This window comes from Solea senegalensis, linkage group LG15, assembly GCF_019176455.1.
Source record: "Solea senegalensis isolate Sse05_10M linkage group LG15, IFAPA_SoseM_1, whole genome shotgun sequence".
NCBI classification, from domain to species: Eukaryota; Metazoa; Chordata; class Actinopteri; order Pleuronectiformes; family Soleidae; genus Solea; species Solea senegalensis.
This window is the reverse complement of record NC_058035.1, coordinates 6,916,082-6,939,810: the sequence shown is the minus strand read 5'-3', so window position 1 is coordinate 6,939,810 and position 23,729 is coordinate 6,916,082. Positions and strand designations below refer to the sequence as shown.

Genomic DNA, 23,729 nt, shown 5'->3' with positions numbered 1-23,729 from the left:
CGTCCAGGCCAGAGGTCTGTTTTCACTCTCTGATACGGTGACAGAGAGGCTGACGTTGTGGCAAACAAGCAAGTAAATGCATTCATTTCAAAGACACTTTACACTGGAGACATGTTGAGATGTGTCTGTCACAATTCTCTGATGGATGAGAAGGAGTTTGCATTATCCACAGGCGAAATCTTTATTTTTGTTCTTACAGTTATAAAATAAAGATGAAAATCTTTACAGAGATTTCTGACAGCGACACCTTCATTCATTTGTCCTTTTTAGCCTTGACTACAACCTGAACACGTCAGGTGACATCGAAGCATTCACCAACATTAAATATAATGAGCGTGATATGGTAATTATAACATTCTTGACAATTGCCTACAGTACATTGTTCCTTTCTGATCAATCAAACATTATTTTTAGCACCTTTTTTTACACAAGATACAAAAGAAATCACACAATAAGATGAAGGGATTATGCACATATAATGAGAATGATATATATATATACATGCCTGTTTGAATTTAACTACTTGAGTTGCGTTAAAATGAGTTGTTCTGCACATTTGTCATGTTGTGGCTGTTTATCTATGAAATACATGAGCATTGTTGACTATATTAGGGGAAAAAAAAGAATCTAAATTAAGGATTTAGATCTGTGTTGCTTGTTGTTCCCATGCAGTGTGAACATTGTTTCTGGTGCCCCGTAGGCTGACTGCTGTCTGCTGGGCTATTTGTGGATATAATGTGGCTATAAAAGGAATCTGCAGGGTGATACTCACACCGGCACAGCAATACACTTTGAACTTCACAAGACAGCCCCGATAAATAAGTGTGCATCTCGCTTTTTCACTCTGCGTCTGAATTTCCTGAAGTATGGACGTAAACGGGTGAATGGAGCGAGGCTTCTGATGGACAAATGGACAGTTTGAATAAGAGTCGGGGGAAGGTAGGATGCTTCAGATAACAGATATTTTTCATTTAGGGTAGATAGCAAGAACAATTTGCTGCAAGGCTGAGGTTTTCTTTTTTCACTGACCTGCCTTTAACAGTTAATCAAAAAGAATTTGGTTTTATAAACATAACTAATCCCACTACCCCTCAAACTGTGTCCCCTACAACCCTCTGCCACCTTCAGACTCTTCAACTCATAAACACATACAGACATAGTACGTGCAGCAACTTGATAGTCGTCCTGAGATTTCCTCTCATGCTCAGTGTAAACTATTGCCAAAAAAAACCCATCATTTCATCTCATTTATACATATTGCATGCAGAGTATACAATAAAAAAACACATCATTCTACATGTGTTAAGCGCGCTGAATGGATGGATGGATGAATGGATTTTTGTTTACTGTTTGTGTCCTTTGTTGTGTATATAAGATTTGCAATCCTCGATTTTGTTTATAATGTGGAGAGATAACACGTTGTGCTCGGTAGCAGCTGGCAGTGGGCTATATTTTCCTGCTCCGTCAACACTAAAGGGAGGGGCTGTGTATTTGTCTGTAATTAAACTCTTTACTTAGTGACACACCCAAATGTTTATACTTGTGAACTAAGGACTCAGCTTTACTGCCTCTCACAGAGCTTCTATTATAGACACGACGCTGAACTGCGAGTCATTGACGTGAAGTGTCAATAACAAATTAGCTATGGCAAATAGTGCAGTGCCGATTCAAGTATCTAAAGCTAGTTTAACAGACAAACAAAATGAATATGCTTTATAAATGACCATTTACAACCTTTGCAACAAGCAGTATAAAGTATAAAGTACCTTAAAAGGATACTTGAGTCAAAGTACAAGTATCTTAGCAGAAAATGAAGTTGAAGTCACTTTTTTTTATAATATTACTTAATTAAAAGACTTAAAATATATGACATTTACTGTACTTAACTATTGAAAGTAATTTCCTGATATAAAATGTACTTAAAGTTTTAGAAGTACAACGTATAAAAGGAGTAAGGATTGAGCCATGGTGGCTCAGTGGTGGAAGGTTGTGTGTTAAATTCCTGGCTCTGCTAGTCTATATGTGTCCCTGAGCAAGACTGCAGCGTGTGAATGGCAAAACTATAGTGTAAAGCGACTCATCAAGACTGGAGAAGCTCTATATAAATACAGACCATTACCAACTCTTCTTCTTCTTCTGATTTTATTTGGTAGTAACGAGTAACAAAAATAGTTAGAGGAAATGTAGTGGAGAATATGTACAAGTTGCTAGAAATATTAATAACAAAGTAAAGTACACATATGTGAATTTTGCCCTTTTTTTTGCACTGCCTCCAAGTATATCTGTTTCTCTGGTTAGCTACTGTTTACGAGTGTCCCCGTGAAGACGCCAGCGAGGGTGGTCTGCTTCAGGAAGTGATTAAGTGCCGCTTGTATTCAGTGTTTGAGACATGTCCGACATACCACAATAAGTGACTGGGTGAGGGCATGCACACTGAGGTGACATGTAGCACAGTGACTCTGTGGCGGCGGTTGGGAAATGTGATCTGTGAGGACAGCATGACCTGGGCAACACTCGAAGCAATGAGACATTGCAGGAGGACACCAGCGGGCAAGTAAGAGCGGCTCTTCTTTAACCTTTCACCGTGCAAACGTGTTCTGCTATGACTACACTGATGAAGTGACAACAACGAGGTTACCAGAGGGCATCAATATCATGAAAAAGTAAATGGTATGTAGTTATTTTTAGCCTAATGTTGATTTGTTGACGGCTGATGAAATATACACAGCTGTCTTGCCAGATTTCATCTTTAACCTTTAAACTAAATGTGAAGCCTCTCACAATCGCTTCAGACGTCTGGTTATTTTCTTGTTAGGACTTTTGAGATGATGTGTATTTGACTTTTTTCTTTAATGAACTTTGTATTTTCAGTTTTCTGCTTTGTTCTGTTGGGTGTTTCATGTTTTACATTGTTGGCTTGTGTATTCTGTTATGTGAAATGAAATGAAGTCCAATCTATTAGATTAAGTTTTAATTTAACCTCACATCACCAGCCACATTGTGCAATTCAAATCAAATTTGAAGTTTCACATTCATAATACAAGTGTCTTGCATCTGACTTTCTTGGGAATGTGGCTGTGCAATCTAAGTCTAGGACCACATACTATACTAGAGTGACACAATCAGATTTCTGTGTCTAGGGCTCTCAGTTTCTTTTGTGTTTTGTATTTCATTAAAAGTCTTTGTTGTGACAGAAATAATCACGTTCTTACTACTTTTAATGTAAACATGTTTTACTTCTGACATCTTTATTTCAATGCAGTGTTTAAAAATGGTCTAAATTGTGGTTTTACTAATTGTACACATAATAAAATTGTATAGAACAGAATTCAGAGATGTCTTCACAGGAAAATTTAGTTTCAGCCTTGTTAACTTGTCAACAATGTGTGCAAAGCAGCTAGTGCCATTAATCATTAATTATTATTATTTTTTTAATAATTACTGAGGTAGGTTGTGTCTATGCCGTTTCTTCTGCCATTCTTACTTGGATTGTGGCTGTAGGATTATAGCATTAAGATAGCCACCCGGTGTGGAGTAAGGCCACTGCACCAGCATGGAGGATGGAGAGGAGGAGATTCAGCTGAGGGATTCAGAGGGATGTGTGGGCCATGGAAGTGTGGCGTTTGAACTTTACCATCAGGGCTACTTACAAGCCAATCTCCATCAGTGGTTTGGTGAGGATCCATGTTGTACCCTTTGCTCCAGGCCAGCCTCCTACCGGTTCATACCAGTCTCACCAAGGGGGCGGTACACTTTACACATCAAGTCCTAAAGAGCCTTGCAGCCACCCTGGAGGGCAAGCGAGCTGCCATCAACTCCCTACCACCACCAGTGTCCAACCCCCCATGGACAACTACCTTTGTCTGTGAAGGGGCTAAAGCAACCAGGAGCAGCTCCACACCATCAGAGGGTTGCAGAGGGTTCGTAGCAACATCGACCTCCAAACTGAGCGACCTGGGGGCCAGAGCCAGCACGCTGTCATCAAAACTGCATCAGAGGCAGAAGAGAGAAGCAGCTAGTGGCTCTGGATGAAGAGGAACGACCGTGCTGGGCCCCAGTAGCAAGCCAGGAGGCACGCGGTCAGCTTAGACTCGACTCAGGGAGCAGGACGCCCCTGCCATGCGTAGTCCCATGAGACGTACGCAGGCTCAGGAGTGATCACCCTGTAGCTGGCCGCCTCTGGTGAGGGTCAACCAGTCAACCATTCTCTGATGAACTTTTGTATGTGCTAGCTCAAAGGATATCAACACTTTATCCTGTGTTTTAAAATCTAATTTGAAATCTCACAGGAACATTTATTATTAGCCTTGTTGCCTTGTCAACAATGTGTTTTGTATGATAAATAAATAAATAAGCAGCTATAATGCCACGAATTATTGAAGCCAAGAGTCTTCTGTATATATGTATATAGCTGATTAGTGACCATGATTTATCTAGCATTAAGACACTATTAGCTGTTCGTAAGCTCACGTTATACGTTACTACTGTAAAACAAGCATATGTATTATGTGTGATGTGCGTGTTGGCTGGTTCTGCATTGAGCGTGTAGTTAAAGGACGTTCTTTGTGACCCGATTCTCATGACTGCCTCTCGATTTCATTCAAATGTATTTCTGACTTTGATGTTGACCTACAAGTCTGTGTCCAGTATTATAAACATGAGTATGGTTTAGAAACATTTGGTCATCTTTGTGGAGCAGCTTATTTGTCAAAGCAATCATCTTTAGCGTCACTGAGAGGCGATTGTATGATTCATTTTTTAATGGAGTCTCAAGTGTGTAGTGCGATAACCCTCGCTGATTAGAGAGGTACATTTCATTGCCCTCAATCTCGGGTTTGCAGTTTGCCGACGACCCGATGACACAGCGCACGGCAGAAGTGTGATTAATGAGCGGAGAAAGTACCGGTGTGTGCTTTGATTTCTGGAGTGCAATTATACAGGAAACATATTCATCCTCATCACGACTGTAACAATAACTTTGAACCCAAATTGCAGTGGCCGGGATCACATGTTGCTATTAAACTTTTTGACATAATTGCATTACTTATTTGCCTCTCTGCAGACATGCGGATCAGTGTCATAGTGTTTTAACAGCTGAAGTTTTTGGCTGATGAAAACCGCACAGACAGGACACCTCTCCTCTGTCCCCCTTTCACCGCAACCAGTTGAGGCAGATGCTGCACATCTTTGAATCTGGTTCTAACAGAGATTTCTTATTTTTATCCTAATATTGATTTACTGACACTGTTTTTTAGAATTTTCATTTTTGTTGCTTTAGACATCTGGTTATTTTCTTGTTTGGACTTTTGAGATATGTTTATTTGATTTTCTGTGCAGACTTTTTACTTTATTGAACTCTTCAGTTTTCTGTTTTGTTCCCTTGTGTGTTTCATGTTTTACTTTGTTTCCTCATGTATTCTGTTTTTTTTTTAAATTTCTTCTTGTGACGATGTGCACAGCATAAATTGAATGAAATCCAATCTTTTAGATTAAGATTTAATTTAACTTCACATCACCGACAACATTGTGTAATTCTGATTCAATTGCTGTTCACCGCAAATAAGATGTGAAGTTTCACATTCATAAGTGTCTTGGTAATGTGTCTGTCCAATCCAATCTAGGACCACATAGTAAAGTGACAAAATCAGAATTGACTATCGGATTTCTGTGTCCAAGGCTCTGTTTTTTTTTGTGTGTGGTTTTTGTGCCAATCAATCGCATTCTTACTACTTTTAATTTACTACTATCAGAGATTTCTTCCTGCTAAAACGGATTTTCCCCCCTCTCCACTGACACATAGTGCTTTCACATTTCTCTTTATGATTTGGTGCTATACAAATAAATAGGAATTTAATTGATTTAGGACTAGGCCTTTCTACATGGAGTTTGCATGTTCTCCCCATGTGTGCGTGGGCTATATCCCTGTTCTCCAGTTTCCTCCCGCAGTCCAAAAACATGCAGATTTGTGGATTAGGAAAATTGGACATGTTAAATTGACTGGAAGTGTGAGTGCGAGAGTGGATGATTGTTTGTCTCTATGTGGTCCTGCGATGGACTGGCGACCTGTCCAGGTTTTACCGTGCCTTTCACCCTATGTCAGCTGGGATTGGCACCAGTGACCCCCTGCAACCCTCATGTGGAGGATAAAACAGTAGGAGATGAGTGAGTGAGTGAATTAGGGCTAGGAAAAGGTCTTGGTTTGTCTTCATCGTGTCATCATCCCTCCCACAACAAGCACAATGCATTGTAGCGTACAAACACATGGGGATGTCCTGATCCCAATTTCTTCTTGTGGACATTTCACTCTCACAAGCTATGTCACACCTTGCCTTACCTCCTACCCCTAAAATATTTGAGAACATTGTTGCTTTAGAAATGTTGGTGTGATATGTAACGCATCCAAAAAAGCTCTGCATCGTTGTTTCTGCACCACAGTACAATGGCAATTAAGTCTTTTTCAATAGCATTTTGCATGGTTTGCAAAAAAGTGAAATGGCAACTTGTTTTCTTGTTAACCTTGCTGAATTTGCAGTGTGAGGAACTGTAACACCCCAACCCTCTTTAACAAATATTAACATTATATCGCATACATTGTGTATGCGATATAATGTTGCCATTCTGGCTGAACACACCTCTTCATGGCACACTAACGTACATGCAGTTTAATACAAGCATTGCAGCAGGAACAACGTTGTTCTGCATGGAAAGGGAATTTTTAGAGACGTAATCCCTCAAAGATTACAATCACAGAGAGGAGTCACTGTCTGGAGGCGAAGCTATTACCATTCTCATTTCACAGCTCAATTTTAAACCTGGGGGCACAGAATGAGAACCAAGCCATCATCACCAGTGTTCTGTGCATCTTATGTATTAGGTTTAGGTTTCACAATGTGTGCAAAACCTGCTTGTCCAAGTCTTCAGTTTTATGATACCAACACATGAGAGCTTTTATGAAATTTACTTTACCTTTTTAGATGTTTTTTTTAAACATCCTTAAATTATCATGTCATGAATTACTCTCACAGTGCTTTGTGGTGACTTGTCTTTGCTACGTCATTGTTCTAACCAGTGGTTGCCCTGTTTTGATTCTCCTGGTTACTGCAGATGCAGTACTAAAATAATGCAGGAGTGTGCATCTCTTGTGTTTAGTGACGTATCTGAAATTTGGCTCCATGAACCAGCTCCAAAATTGAAAAGATGGCGGTGGAACAAGCAAAGCCGGTGATGATGGCTACAAACTAAATCACAGGTCACAGATCCAATGCTGATTTCAAAGCTTTCATCACCATGTATCAAACAAACAAAGGAGCAACTTTGTCTTCTTTAAACAGCGTTCCAGCCACGTGACTTTTTGTCACAGCACAAAACATACAGACGAGAATATGAGCTGATGATCATTTAATTGCAGCTCACTACAGTGCACGTCTTCGTGTGGACATACAAGGAGATAAACTGCCTAATCTGTCTGTGCATGTGTGATGATGGATCATTAGTGTCAGTGCACAACCATGTGCAGCAGGCAGAAATGTATTATTCAGTGACATTCAGCATGATGTGAAACTGGGGATTTTATGGAGATGTCAATCAGTGTATATGCAGGGAAACTTTTGTTAATTGGTCACATTTGCTCAAGCTGCAGTGCATACATGTTGGCTGTTTCTGTGGTTGTTGATATTATTCCTCTGCCCTTGTGAATGTTTGTATGCATTCACCAAAATACTAAATCACTTCCCGCGAACATCCTGGGAATAGTGCCTGCCAAAACAAATCAAATCAGCACTCTGTGAACTCATGTGACAATGGTTGTGCACCGCTGTTTTAACGGTTGTGCCTCGTTTCTGTGTTTTACAGGTTTCTATAGGAGTGCCATCTAGGTCATCTACTTTCACATTTGTGCCAGTGGTGCAGAAATTACCATTTAAAAGCATTATGAGTGCAGAGGAGACATCCGAAGTGCCACAGATGAAAGCCAATGAGGTATAGATGCAGCACACACCCTCAAAACTGATATCATTCAGTTTGTTTACATGAACGTTAAAAGTCCGATTTTAGTCCGACTAAGACAGTAATTTGGTTTTCTTAATGTCATTACTCAGCGACCACAAGAGCCGTCATGCACCATCTAATATGTAACACGATTAACATGTACAGAGGTACAAATCATACAGAACCACAGCATGATCCATCTCTCAGTCCAACTCCTTCCCATGTATGCTCAGAAAACAGATCTAACTGTTAGTATCACTATTTCTGAATATTATTTCTGAATGCACGTGTTAGTAAGATTTGTGAGAAACATGGAATATTTCCTCTCGTGCAGTAAAAGGTTAAACAGTCAAATGAACATCAATACTTGATATGATATGATCTGAGTCTATCTAATCATGTAACTTGTCTCACTCGCCACACATCAATATATCATGTATGCTTCATGATCAATGAATCCCTGCTTTTCCCCAGATCTCAGCATTACCCTTTTCATATAGCTGTCAGTCAGTCGTCAATCCTTCTGATTGATTTTTCCTGCGCTTCATAGTGAGCCCACAAACCCACACGAAACATTAATATTCCTCCTCAGTCTTTGTTGAGAGACATGTTTGGTTTCTTTTTCTTTTCTTTTCTTTTGGCATGCAAATCAGAACTGGCAAAGACTTTTATAAAATAAGGGAAATATGGAATAGTGGTTCCAGGTGGTAGGACATAGCCGAAACTAATTTGCACCAAATTTCACAAAACTTAATGGAAACATGTTGTAGCCCAAGACGAACACAAAAGTCCATTGGGACCATGGCATCAACTCAAATGGAAGTCGACCATTTTGAATTTGGCACCCATCTATTTATTTTACATATTTTAATTTGAATAGAATTTATTGTTTTTTATTGTATGGCTGCTAATTCTTATTGTGTTTTATGATTCTAATTTATTTTAAGCTGTTTTATCTAATTTTGAACCTTTTATTTATTATGCCTTTTATTTATTCTGTACAGCACTTTGGTCTATTGTGGTTTGTTTAAAGTGCTTAACAAATGAAGTTGGATTGGATTGGATCTTAGGGATTTGCATGTTTTGTAAAAGAACAAACTGGTCATATACCTACAAATGTGTGGATTTGTACTAGACACATCAAAGATTAAAGGTTATCAAAAGGTCTTGCAGTCTCAAAAGGGCGTGGCCACGGCAACGATTGGAATTTTGAAAAAAGGAAAAAGGAGTGGCCTGTAACTTCGCCATACATTGACCGATTTGCTTGAAACAATATGTGACACAACAAATTAACCATGAAGACGTCTACGAACATGAACTTGACCCAACAGGAAGTCAGCCATTTTTAATTTTGCTGGCCTTTCAACACAAAACAGGAAGTGGCCTGTAACTTTACTGGGAGGGGCCTCACAATGCTGCTTGCAGCTTTATCTTTTCTTTTCTTTCATTCATTAACCCTAACTTTTATTCAGACAAACTAGAAATATTTAACTGATGGCTATATTAAAAGCAGCCAGAGCAGTGGCTGACATAGACCTACAGTGGTTTCATCTGCTGATGGGTTAATGTGCTACTATGTTCATCCAGCTTCAACATCACAGCGGTGCATTCCGACTGCTCCTGCTGCCTGAAGTCAGGTTTTTTTCCAGCTGCCTCTTTGAGATTTCAAAGGCTCACTCACAGGGGGGGTGGCACCATTAACTGCTCAGCTTCCCCCCCACTGCTCGCCTCATACCTTAAGGACTGACTGCCCTTCATTGACTGACGACAACACAGCTGTGGCACTTTGAACATTCCCATATTTTAGAGGACACACATGCACAACACCGGACTGCGTGTGTGTTTGAATTATTTCTATTTATACTGGTATCATCCTCTCTTCTCTATTTCTTTTGAATCTGTTAACTGCTGCCTTTGCCTCTAACAATTGTGAGTTGCTCAAATTAATTAAATTGTGGCATTCAAAGTGTCACTCAAGGAGGGTAAAATAAGCATTAACATATAAATGCTGTTCTTATGTTGCAGTTGGCCAAGCTGGGCTGTGTTAAAGTCATAGTTCAGGGTGTTGTACAGTGTGGTTGTGTGAGTTATTGACATGATTATCAACTGGACACCTGCACTCAGGAAGAAAACATGAATCTACGGCTTTTTAGTCTTCAATATCGTAAGATTATGTTCACTACTTTTGCTCAAACAAAAGCTTGTAAACTGTCCTGCACGTGGAGACACAACGAGGACATAATGTAAAGGACATGAGACATTCAGCAGCTCATTAATCCGGCAGCCTATGCTTTTCAAAACAAAATAAAACAAAATAAAAGAAGCTAATTTGCACATGTGTCCCTCTGTAGTATAAGCACCTCAAGATGTCATCATTGGTTTTTAGTGTGAGTGGCTTCTATAGGCAACATACACCAACAACATGATACCCAGAGCCTATAATTACCTGACTAATTATCTAGCATCAGATAAGAGTTTTCTATTCATCTCACCAGATTACTGGAAGGAGGACACAATCATTTTAATATCAAAGTATAAACAGAATAAAAGAAGCATACACCTTTATTCTAATTTATGTAAAACTTTCCCTAAAGCCACATCAAGTTAGATACAATTTAACTTCATAAATATGATATTAAATGAATGTCAAACTTCACTTAATTGTCCTTTTGGATGAATTTAATATGCACCACAGATGAATATGATAAGAGACAGTCTATTCAGTGACACATATTGAGAACTTAATTAATAAACAATGAGCCATGGAAATCAGCAAGTTCAGGCATGGAAGTATTACAGTGATGACAGTTGATATGATTTAAATACAGTCTCACTTTCCCTCTGGCTGCTTTTCATTACTATGAGACTTATCACTGTGAGACTCTGTCACATGTACTTTTAGATCATAATTATGTGGGAGTTTATGACAGTAATAATGTATGTCATTAGCACTCACCCTTTCCTTTTTAGCTTCACTGAAATATCACACATGTTATTGTAGAATATTGTCTTAAAGCTGCTGTCAGTGGTGCTGTCTTTTGGCTTGCGATGCCGTTTAGTATCACAAACAATGGAGGCCTGGCTCCTGATGTGGAATTACTTTCATAAATCTGAATAAGAATTGGAATTTCTTCCCATCCTGGGCACATCTGCATCTCTGACACAGGAATTGAACCCACATCCCATCTAGTTACAAGCCCAGTTCCTCCTCCATGGCCTGCACTGACCAAGTATATCTGTACATGTTGCACTTTTTTTTAATGTTTTAATATCTTTGTCTTGTTTTTTTAGTTTTTTTTTATTCTTGATGGAGCAACTGTAATGCTACCAATTTCTCCATCCTTTCTACTCCAATATCAGAAACACCTCTCATCCACACTACTGAAAACGCTGCTGGCTCCATTTTTCGTTTGAAAACTCAGAGTCTGTGTTTTAGGCTGGATGAGCAAAACCTAAGAAATTTGCAAACAATGATGCCGTTTCCTGCACTCACTTCCAGTCAAAATTTCCTAGTTATTATTTGTTTCCCCTTAGTTTTATTCCATACCAGTCAGACCTCTCCGGTTCCCTCAGATCCTCCTCCTCTCTCCATCTAATTGTCTCATCCGTCCGCCTCACCACCAGGGCATTCAGCCGCTCTGCCCCTGCCTCTGGAACTCTCCACCACCTGACCTCAGAAATATTTCTTTTCTAACCCTTAATTCAAACTCAAAATCCACCTGTTCCGACCGGCCTTCCCCTCATGACTCTACTCCACTGTCCCACTCCACATCTGATTTGAATCTTGTTTTATCCATGTTTTAGTGATTTTGAGAGCTCGTAGGTGTGAGTGTGAGAGTGGATGCTTTACATGTGGCCCTGTGATGGACTCGCGATCTGCCCTGGGTGTACCCACGGACAGATGTGGAGGATAAAGCGGTTGAGGGTGGATGGATTATGCAGATGACTTCTGACACAGAGCTGAAATGCATATATTATGGATGTAGCCTCGGTGTGATTCTTTTCCACGTTTGATTTTAATTAATTGATATGTGGCCAGGAAGACATAGAGGCATAGCTTTCTTGCTGATCACTATAACTTAAGCCCACAACAGGCAAAGACAATTAAAAGTCCACCGAAGTACTGGAAATGGAAATTAGCAATAGCTACAACACTTTCATGTTAAATTGCATTGCCCCTATCCAATAAATAAATAAAGAAACAAAGAAAGAAACAAATAAATAAATAAATAAATAAATAAATAGGGCAACAGCTTATCTGAATACTAATGTGAGAGACTGCCCTCACCAAACAAAATTATAATAGAGTTTGCTTTCACCTTCAAAATGAAAGTTTCCTGACAAGAAACATGTTGTGACATTGCAACTGTTGACTGATGTTTTTGAGAACAAACAGTGGCAGATGTATCCTACACTGTTAGCAATCATCCATCTTCACTTCATTATGGAAGCTGAATGAGCTCTGAGTTTCACGGAACTTGTCCATAAATCTAAATTGGATGAAAGGCAAAGACCAAAATAATTTGCCACCATTATGTGATTTGAAAAATACTGGTGGCCTCTACTGGTAGCTTGGAAAAAAGTAACACTGACAGTGATATCAGCGACATAAATATGTATGAGGGCTCTTTTGAGATACCATCTTGTTTGTTTACTCGTCTCAGATTTGTGCGTGTGACACAGACCCTGCCTCACTTTGCCCATGAGGCATGTGTTACACCAATGTTAGCAGGGCATGTGCGTGCACGTGTGAATTATATGTGTGCGACATGTGGGCTGGTGAACCTGAGCACATCGCTGAGCTCAGGGAGGCACGCTGACTTTCACCTCGGGTGTTCTCAGGTTTCACTTGCTCACTTCCACCAAAACATTTGCCTCCTTTTCTCCTGTCAGAACGTAGCCGTGTCCCAGGAGAGGACAACCGGGGAGACCATGTCAGACCGGGAGATTTTCAAAGCAGAGTTTGTCTTTATCAAGGATTCTGTGGAAGGAGGAGCAGGAAACGTTGTCCCAGCAGAGCCGCAACTTAAAGTAAGTATAATTATAGCTCTTTTAATGACACATAAGCGAACAAAAAAGAAATTATATCATGTCAAAAAAGGTGAAAGTGTTTGTGTCTCTTTGCAGGATATTTCATTTAAAATATTTAATCCAGTAGATTGAAAAGTACCATCGGTAAATTTCTTCTGAAGTCTTATTCAATGTATTATTTCTGTTTTTTTCAAATGCAGAAGGTCTCTTTTTTTCTTTCCTTCAAAGGGTAGAACTCAAATTCACCAGATAAGGCACAGAAAAGTTACACACAGTTAAATATCCATTAAATAAATGTTTTTATTCTCTTTCAGTTGAAGCCTTCGCTGGATCACGTAAGCCACACTCTCACTAAAGCCTCTCATTCAGTCAGCACTCAGCCTGAAAATACATCCAACCACATAACTGCTGGGGCGACATCTATGGAAACAGCTGTTGATAAACACAGGGGCATTTCCCATCGACAGTGTCACGATACTTCTGGACGTGCTGAGGTTAGCTTGGGTTGCTTTGCAAATAGAGTGTCAGAGGACAGAAGCAGCCCCACAGACTCTGTAGACCTGTTTCCCACCATGACCTCGTCCAGAGACTCCCTCCTGTCAGACGGCTCAGACAAAGACAAGAGCTGGTCGGTCGTGCAGCCCTCCTCTGTGGTCTCTCCTTTCTCCTTCAGCCGCACTATCTCCCCTTGCTCGTCTGTCCTCTCTGGCATCTTCTCCCCATCTGTCACCCAGATCAAGAGGCACTTTCTGGCACCTGGCTCAAGTCTGGTTCATATCCCTCAAACCTGTTTCTCATCCTGTGAGAGCCTGTCATCCTCTGTCTGTCCCCAGTCCCCTCCTCCCCGGCACCGACCTCCTCTCACCCGACTTTCCCTCCTAACTGCCATCCTTAGAAAAGGCCGCCTTCCTGTTCTGTCCTCTGCTCTTCAGAGGCCTTACACCCCCTGCTGGCCTGTTAACCCTGTGACCCTATCCTTCTGCAAAGCCTGTTCAGCAGCCTCCAGTGTGGCCTCTATTCCCCTGGAGTTCTCCTCACGCTTCTCCTCATCAGTGTCTATAGATAGCACGACCCATGTTCACAAAGAGGCTAATAAATGTGTCACTGCTCGCTCACCTGTGCAATCCACTGAACACAGCCGGACACGCCCCCAAGCAAAAAGATGCTGTGAGCAAACTCACTCAAGCAGCGTGCCAAGATGGGAGCAGGTTATTTCACCTCCACCAGCAAAAAGCAAAAAACGACCCAGGGCTCCACTGTCGCTGCTTTCAAACTTTAAATCTGTTTCTCTGGCAGAGCATGAAGAAATGCTCGACTGTGCAACTCCCAAACAAATGCAACACACACATACGTCCACCTGCCAATCCCCAGAGCTGAAATCCAGCAACGCTGCCACGTACCATACAGAAAATAACCTTAAAAACCTCTCCCCGAAACTTGTTATCGAGCGAGACACCTCTGTGCCGCAGAGTCACCCATCAAATTCATCTCTCTCAAGACTTCATCTGCTTTCTCAAAAACTCCGCTCTCCACCCGGCTGCTGTTCTCCACCTTCACAGTCACGCTCATCTGATGTCACAGTTTTCTCTGCTTGCTCAGATGCAGCATCACCTCCTCTCTCTTTACTAACCACCTCAGGAAGGTGTGAGTTTGAGAGAAGCTGTCCTGCTTCCAAACCTGACACCACATCAGAGGGATTTTACAAAGCCCATTGCCTGTCCCCTTCCCGCTACACACCCATCAATTTTCTCGGATGGCCGTCACCCACCAGCTCCCCCGTGCTTACACCCTCTCCTGCTCCACCAATCAGAGACCTCACTCCGTCTCCTTCTCTCTCCCTGCGCTCCACAACAACCTCCCCGAGGCCGGGGAGTGGAATATCAGACTGCAGTGACAGGGAGGGTAAAAAAAGAAAGGTAGTCACTCCCTTTCCGACATGCATGACTTTTTTAGACTGAGGATATTATTTAATATGCTCCCTGTGACATTCTGTTCTCCTACACTACGTGGATCAAATCAGATTTCAGTTTTTTAGATGTTGTCTCGTGTTTGTTTCTCTTGTGAGTAAAGGATTTTGATGGAGCAATTATTATTATTATTTAGTGGTGATACTGAGCTGTATTCAGGATACGTCTCTTAAAAAGATTTAAAATCTTTAACCTTGTGAGATAGAGAGGTGTTTTTACACTGTGGCAAACTCACAGGCCTTGGCAAAGGGTTGCACGCTCTGACCGCTTTCTCTAGTTTCGAGGGTTTATCACACTTTTAAATCATGGCTTTGCGGAGGTTTCAAACACATTACACATGGCTGAATTCTCATGACTGACAAACTGAGATGTTATACGTTGAAGCAAGAGGGAACTTTGAACAAAACTCTGTCTAAGCCAGACAGAGTTTGAGTATTAGCAGTATTGGGAATTCATTTTTTTTTTCAGTCAGGAAACATAAGCTGATGTTGTTCATCATGTGTGTCAGTGTGCAAAAGTTGTTTTTTGATTGACCTTTGGTTAAATTTACTCAGTCAAATGATGTGTTTTGTTGTATGTAACGCGGGATGAATTTTAGTCCTAACCTAACTTTTAAATTCATTTACATTCAGTGTATGCTCTTCTGTCTCTAAACTCCAGACACACAAGATTAAGTTAAGCTATAAATCGCTTGCTGCAATTCCCACGAACACCCTTCTGATGGATCAGCAGGTGAGTTGAGCTCAATTCATTTTACGCTAATCCTACTAATTAATCTTGTTCTCCTTGTTAATATGCAGATGCAGATTATCTGTCATGAGAGCACTGCAGTATATGAGCATATGAGCGTAAAATGGGAATAAAATAAGCCAACTCTCTTTCACATTGTTTTATCAGTAACTGAAAAAAAAGACAGAGCACCAGTTTGTGGGCTCTAGATAAATGAATTGCATTTGTCAGTTTTTTCCACATAATTTAAGGTCAAATTAGACTCAAAGTGGTCTGTGGACTGTGTTACTCCCACTGCAGTATAATTCAGTTAGTGTCTGTCTGGCAAGAATACAGATATAATGTTTTCTAAGGCTGTAGCATACAACCAGCACCAACAGAAAACAGCAGCGCGTGCATGGGAATCAATTGTTATACTCTGCTTTCTATTCACAGGCAATTGACGAGCAGGTAGAGCGAATAGACACTTCCAGCGACACGTTGGACAGAAGTGTTGCAGACACACATGCAGAGGTATTACCCCACACACATCACTGCTGCAGGTGTTCTGCAGTGATATACACACACACACACACAGACCAGTAACTCTGTGCTGTCCACAGATGTGCTCGCCTGCTCAGCTGCGGCAACAGTCTGAGGAACTTTATGCAGCTATTGATGAAATACTGGCAAATTCCATTCCAGCAGTGAGTTTCATGCATTTCTCGGCAATTGTTCGTAAGAAATGAAGCAGGTTGGCTTCATATTTCTGCAAAATGTAATCATGAATCTATCTGCTCACTACAGCCCCCTAGGTCATCGACTACCAACGTTGGTCTGCAGGTAAAGGTTTTTTTTTTTGTCATCTGCATCCAACAATTTACTCCTGAAATAAAGGAATCAATGTTCTTGTTGTAAAAGGAAAATTATGCTATACCTCTATCTTGTTTATATGGAATAGTTTTAACATTACTCTTGCCTTGTAGCAAATGGAGTTTGCACGTTCTCCCTGTGTGTGCGTTGGTTTTCTCCGGGTTCTCCTGTTTCCATGTTGATTTGGGGATTAGACACTCTAAATTGACCGTAGGTGTGAGTGTGAGAGTAATGGACTAGCGACCTGTCCAGGGTGGACCATGCCAACTATGTCAACTGGGATTAGCACTAGTGCCCCCTGCAGCCCTCATGTGGAGGAAGAAGTGGTAGAAGATGGATGGATGGATGGATTTGTAACATTTACTTTACTACTTGAAGTCTGGACATTGTCTGGAATTTGCTGTTAGGTCAGTAAGGCAAAGACAGCTGAGTTGCATTCACAATAGCAGGATAATCTCTGGAGGAACTAGGCAAGGTGGTGGCACCAGACTTGTGGATTATCCAGAGTTTTTCCTTTTATGTTAGAAATGATGTTAAAGTGCTGGCAGCAGAATATCTGACTCCTACTGACAGATCTTTGGAAAATGCACAAACTTCAGCAAAGTTATGAGGCTTTTCACATACAGCGACAAATGAACGAAAAACCTTTGAACAATGCGTGGAAGAAGCCGGAGGTGTTTTTACCCGAGGTGCTTGAGGGTCACACTCCTGTTGCATACTGTACGTTGTTACCAAGCAACCAACATGCCTTAGACAAACACCAGAATAAAGTCAGGGAAAAGCCACAGTGTCTGACCCACGGCACCTTTTCACACTTTCCTGTGAAGTGCTAAATGCAATGCAATAAGATACTGTAGATCAGCTTACATGGCAAATGGAACTGAAGGGAACATTGTGTTGAAATGAAGACTGAAATATTTCTTAGAGTTAAGATTATCAATTAAAGAGCTGTGTTTGAGTTTGTGGCGTATGAGGCTGAATGTGATGGTGTTGTTGTTGTTAGTGCTTGCAAAGTTGAACTCGCACAGCATTACAAATGCTCTGATGAGGACCTAATGTGCCGAAACGCGTTTGTTTGTGAAGTGAGCCAAAATAGACCAGAGAAATGTGTCTATTTTGCCCTTCTCCACTTATTTTTTTATTGAGTGCATGCTACCGCTGCAAGATCCTTTTGAACATTTGAACAAAATTTCACTGTCGAAGTGCAACATCCATTGAAATTAAAGTAAAATATCAAGGTTAAAGATAAACCTGAGGTTAGGAAACAGGTAGACTGTGCCGTGTTTTACTGGAACACAGACCAGAAGTGGGATAAAAGTGAATTCTGACTATAAAATCACAGTGCAAGAAATGAAAGACATATGTTTATTATTCATCAAAGGAGAGAGCCGCCCATGCTTTCCAGAGAAAACAAGCATGTGTGTGTGTGTGTTCGTGTGGATATATATTATGAGAGAGAGTATTAAGTGCCCGCCGTCATTCAGCAGAACTTGAGGACAGCTTTTCATCCTTCAATGAGGAAAAGAGAAAGAGAAATCATGTAAAACAAAACACTGACAAAAAATGATGTCCATCTTTTTCCCTCGCATATCAAAAGTTCAGCTCTAATGTTTTGGTCTTCTTCCTTCTTTGCTTTGTGAAATATCTGAAAAGGTCACAAGCAATTTTGCTTCTCACAAAATGCCAATGAAAAGTCACCGCACTTACTTTGAGGTCTTTCTTTTTTTTCCACTTTCAGCAGAACAACTCATCGCTTCCAAAATCATTGGGACGAGAAACCAAATATGTAAGTTAAAGCAGAATTAAAAGGGCATTTTCCTCAAAATATAACTCCACAGGATTAAGAGGACAACCTTCTATCAATGTCTGTGCTTTTCTCAGTTCTTTAGATGCTAATGTGAGTAACACTGACAAACATTTTCATGTTTTCCTTCTACACTGCTGATACAGGCCTCTTTAGGCAGCTTGCCCCAGTCTTCCAGTAAGGCAAGACATCTGCTGGATCCAAAAAAGGTTCACACTGAGTTATCACTTCAGCAAGTTTAGTCGCCTGCTGCAGCTGTGAAAAAAATAAATAAAATGAATCCTCTGAATTCCCTTTATCCAGACTAAGCCTGGTGTTATTCGTCCGATGACGGCCATTCCGAGACTGACTGTGGAGGGTGAGGAAGAATTTCATGTGAACCCGTTCAGACGGTCTGTCGTCAAGCAGACCTTGACTTACAACAAGAAGGTAAGTCTGTAGCTTTGGTTCATTGAGAAATCGACATGTTCCACAAAGATAAGGACATAGATTTTATATATAAGTACTTTATCAGAGAATGAATCTTTTTCTTATATGGGAGCAGGTCCACTTCTGTGGAGTCCACCATGTTTCACTGCTACGGCCCCATTTCCACTTTTGTTACGCCATTGATTGGTCAACAGAGAGTCATTCTTTTGTGTGACAGAGGGAAAAATGGTGGTATTTTGTTGTCATCTTCCCGTGATAAACAACCACTTTCCAAGAAGAGAGACAACAATTGTTTCAAGGGTTCTCAAGGGTTGTTTCAATGGTTGTTTCAAGGGTCTCAAGGGTTTTGTGTTTTTATGCTTCCTGAAAGCCACCATACTTTCTCAGTTTCACTGTGATGGGGAGCGAAAAAAGTATTCAGTCAGTTGAAATCTATAGACTGTATATAGAAAATGAATTCCATCCTGTTTCTGAGCTGAAGCCAACCTGGAAGAAGCAATCTATTGAATAGCCACAAGGCGGTGTCACCGCTGGTTGCAGTCCATTTGCATGGAAGTCTATGGGAAAATAATCTGACTTCTTACTTGATTTAAAACATAAGAAAACATTTGTCACTTCTGGTGTGAACACAGCATAAGAATTTTGAATACAGTAGCTAGTGATTGACAAGAGAGGGAGGAGGTTTGTTGATATGTATAATGTATAATATAAAATATAAATGTATAATTTCAATATATTACACTAAGCTGAGACCTGGATTTACATATAACATTACCAGATACCCATATTCACTGGTTTTTGCCTGAGAAAAGGTGATTAGGGGTTTAGTAACAGTTTATAAATGTGTTGCAATCACAGACTAGGTTTCATTACAACTAAAATAAATTGGATGCAGCCAGCCAGTGAAGTGCCATCATAAGTTTACTAGTTCTGGTAAAAAAAAGAAGAAGAAGAAGTTAGACACTTGCTGACAGTCATTCGTTTTACCTCCTCAGCCTATTTTTTTGGTGTTTTTAATCTCACCTTTCGTCAGTCAGCCTTGTCAAAGCCCCTGACAGGATGATTTCTTTTACTTCTCAGGCTGCTGAAGTTCTTCACACAGACGAGAAAGTTTCTTTTGGCTCCGCTCTGCTCAGAGTATTTGTCCATGCAACAACAGAGAAGCTCCTTTGTTTGTCTCTGCTGTTTGTCGAAAACGCTTCATTGCGACGAAGCGATGCTTTTAATTTCTTGTTTTTTATTTGAAAGCCAAAACGTCATACGCCCAGAGAGACTCCTCATTTGTTTATCCTGCCACAGAGAGTCTCAGTGACAGCTCTGTTTTTTTTTTGCTAGGATTAGGGAAAACAATTCTGGTGAGCTATCAGGAGAGTACATGAGCATGTGGCACTTTATCACACACTATTCACGTAAGCATTGGTGAAATGTTCATATTTTATTACCTAAGCACAGATTTTCATTCAATGTTATATAAAATTACCCAAAGAAGAAATTGTTCTATTTTGGAATTCTCAGGATTCTCAGATGATGTTGGATGTCACTGTAATGAATCCACAAGGCTAAGCTTTTTGTGAAATATTGCTCTTTAAGTATTCTTTAAGTACAGATCCACCTGTTGTAAACAACAGCAGGACGCATCTTTGAGTCATTGCTGTAAACATTGTGCAGATAAATGAATTTCACCTTGCATCAATGAAATAGATGGTGATGGATATTTTATGTACACACTGCTAGTGTTGCTATTCAGTTACACACTGCATAAATGGGGTATAACAATTATTAGACTCACTTTTACAAGGGCAAATCAGCCTACAATGTTATAAAAAGCTTAGTTTTTTTCTTCTGGTCATGTTGCTTTGGCACAGTACCAATCTTACTTAAAAGCTCCGATTGGCTCTTTAGGTTTCTCAGAATCTCTTAGAAGGTATTTATAGGTCAGATCTTATATTTATCTGCAAAAATATATTTAAAAATGGATTTAATTCCTTCAGGACATAATAGTTCAACGTTCTGGGCATAAATAAAGTAAATTGTATTTCACTGCAGTTTGATCATGTTGAATTTCTCACATTCAGGATATTTATAGGCACCTTTCAGGCCTCTGAAGAAGGACACCGAACATTGAATAAAGAAAAATAATCTGTTTCAGACACCAGTGGTGTTTGATTGCAGCTAATGGACAATTTAATTATCATGCCATTTGAATATTGGGTTCTTTTTCTAGTTTGAAAACAAAATGTAATTATTTGAAAATGACAAGCCTGTCCATAATGAATCAATTTATGCATTACTGTGATATAATTGAGAAATTGTGAGGTGACATTTAGCTGATGAGTGAAAAAGGGATATCAGTGGTGCATCTCTTGACCTGTAGAATTTGTTTTTTTAAACAACGATGAAGCTTTCACACTAAAAAAATTCTGCTCAAAAGCAAGAAAAAAACTCACAAAAAATAAACAGTAGTTTATTGCTGTAATGTAGGCCATAAAATTGCAACACAAAACCAGAACCAGGTCAATTCAGACCTGCTCAGTCATGTGTGCCATCAAAATAATCTTGGAGACATTATTTGAAGGTTGAAATCCTACATTGCGTCGCTGTAAATAATGTTTAAGGCAGAGAATTAGTAGATTGATAGTGTTGTCGTGCAGTTTGTTGTTATTCTGACCTAGCACGACATTAAACCATAGTTGTTGAAGACAGAATTAAAATGAAATGTCCGTTTACTTCTTCAGTGACACGCTGGTGAAAGTAGAAGTAAATAAGAAAATAAGCAAAAAAGCCTTTTTAAATAAATGTTACATATTATCATACATGCAATTCCTTTCCTTTTAAAAGTAGTTAGCAGTTACAATACTGGAAACATTGTAGTTGTTTTTATAACATTTAAATGCTACTTAAATGCCTTGAGTATCTCAGGGCATTTAGAGAGAACTGAGAAGGCTGAGAACCTTCACAAACAACTGCTGGAAATTCTTGCTGCTGTTGATCTGTTTTTCCTTTTACTTCTCATATAACACAGAAACCCTGTTATTCCCTTTTCTATCTCAGGCAGAGAATCGGAGTCCTGAAAAGGCACTGGAAGGTTTTTACACAAGTCCAAAAAGCATAACGAGTGAGGAGAGGAAGAGTGAAAGACGACATCCGTTCTCACTGTGTGACCTGCAGATTACAGAGGCTGAAGACCCGATCAGTCGCTCTGACAGGGAGGCTTCAGCATCATTCAAGCAGAGGGCGGCTTTGGAGACTCATATTTAACGCACACCCAAAAAAGACGAAACAGTTAGTTGTTGTTTTTTAACTGCACAATAGTCTGCTAAGACCATTGCACAATTACAGCTTCACATGTATAGCTGTTAAAAGCAAAGCTTTAATATGCACTTAAAGCATGTAAGTGACCATTTTGCACTTGCCAAAGCCATTCATCTTTTTTCTCCCTCATGTACAATTTGCGCTGACACTGGTCTCCATTTTCTGTACAATGACAAATTCTGACAGCGTGACAGTGTTTCAGCCATGGAACGCCCGTCACTTAACGGAATGACTATACTGAGTGTTCATATAATGCATTGAGAAGCTCCCTGGTCGGTTTTGGTTACAGAAAGAGCGTAACCTGTAGGCATGTGGCGCGTGCTCTGCTAGTTGCACAGCCACTTTCACGTCTAAATATTGATAACTGATGTGGAAGGACATGTAAATAAACAGCGCTGTTGTTGTTGTTTTGCAGTATTAAACTGGATAAATTCAAGTCTCCTAAATATAGGAACTGTTTTATACGTTGTACAGACAAAACAGAGGTTTATGTTTATATTTGCAATCAGCAGGTTTATATTGAAGACACTCGATCATTGATGTGAGTGTGAGAGTGGATGTTTTTTTTTGCCTCTATGTGGCCCTGTGATGTGACCCTCATGTGGAGGATAAAGTGGAAGAAGATGGATGGATGTTTATATTGAATGTCACACTTCAGATAGAAAGAGTGGGAGTATAAGCCGCTCAAAATCCCTTAAGGAGCTGACACTGAAATGACCCTAAACATATAACATGGAACCATCTTGACCAGGTGTCACAAACTCAAATGACCTCTGGGCCACTGGGCATCTAGTCTGCACAGAAAAAACTTCAGTAGGGGCGGGCAAAAAAGAAAAAAGAAAAAGAATTTCAAAAGTAAAAGCATTTGTGTTGTTAAAGTTTACAATAAAATGTATTTGTGATGCAAAATTAAGAAATAACTTGAGTTAATATTAAGTGGCTGGCTGTGTGTTTGAGACCTCTGATCTGGACCTTTTTTAATGCCAGTGAATTAACAGTCCATAATTTGCCTTAAAAATTAGACATCGCTTCCACCTCGGTTGTCTACGATGGCCTTATAGCACTTGGAGTCAAAATATGTGACTGCACGGCCACTCCTGTATGCCAGAGGGTAAACATCTGTGCCTGAATTCTAGCCACAAAAATGAGTAACATGTGAGTTGTTGTAATTTACTTTTAGTAATATATCACTGGATATATCTGCGACTATCCAGTGAGATATCTCATCCTCCCTCCCATCTCTCTCTCATGTGGATGCATTGCTTCACCAAGACACTGACACACACACACACACACACACACACACACAGACGCGGCTGCACAGAGTCTCAGGTGAAGTGAAAGTCAACTCAAAAGCAATAAATCCTTCTCAAAACTAAAGACGGACACACATCAGCCCCAGTATGATAGCTCTTAATCGCAGTGCAGCTCGCCATGAACCCAACAACAAGTACACCTCACACTGTTAAAATGCTTTTAAATAATTCAAAGAAAACACTGTAACTTGTTATAATTCTCGATCTTGTTTTGAGTTTTACTGCATAAATGTTTGTTCTCAATAAAAGCAACAACAACTACAGGCTAATGGCATGAGAGTCTGCCTGATTAAATACTACAAA

At 40.1% G+C, this 23,729-nt stretch overlaps 1 protein-coding gene across 5 annotated transcripts; it reads left to right on the top strand.

Moving 5' to 3' along the window:
- The first annotated feature begins 785 nt into the window (after window positions 1–785).
- Window positions 786–23,700, top strand: LOC122781426 (muscular LMNA-interacting protein). Of its 5 annotated transcripts, none has more exons than XM_044045058.1 (12): window positions 786–939; window positions 7,852–7,977; window positions 12,880–13,017; window positions 13,332–14,933; window positions 15,645–15,716; window positions 16,149–16,226; window positions 16,316–16,399; window positions 16,500–16,535; window positions 18,307–18,351; window positions 18,516–18,578; window positions 18,673–18,798; window positions 21,850–23,700. In XM_044045058.1, the coding sequence occupies exons 1-12, from the start codon at window positions 910–912 to the stop codon at window positions 22,054–22,056; spliced, it is 2,607 nt and encodes an 868-aa protein (XP_043900993.1). In that variant the 5' UTR covers window positions 786–909; the 3' UTR covers window positions 22,057–23,700. The 5 variants fall into 5 exon arrangements, with proteins under 5 accessions (XP_043900993.1, XP_043900992.1, XP_043900996.1 ...); XM_044045057.1 differs by having other exon boundaries at window positions 18,304–18,351; XM_044045060.1 differs by lacking the exon at window positions 786–939 and adding an exon at window positions 2,409–2,670 and having other exon boundaries at window positions 18,304–18,351.
- The last annotated feature ends 29 nt before the right edge of the window (window positions 23,701–23,729 follow it).

Coding starts and splice junctions, on each gene's coding strand:
- LOC122781426 (XM_044045057.1), top strand. CDS start 910: ATGGACAGTTTGAATAAGAGTCGGGGGAAG. Junction 16,400..16,499: donor TGGCAAATTCCATTCCAGCA/GTGAGTTTCATG, acceptor TGCTCACTACAG/CCCCCTAGGTCATCGACTAC. Junction 18,579..18,672: donor ATCTGCTGGATCCAAAAAAG/GTTCACACTGAG, acceptor CCCTTTATCCAG/ACTAAGCCTGGTGTTATTCG.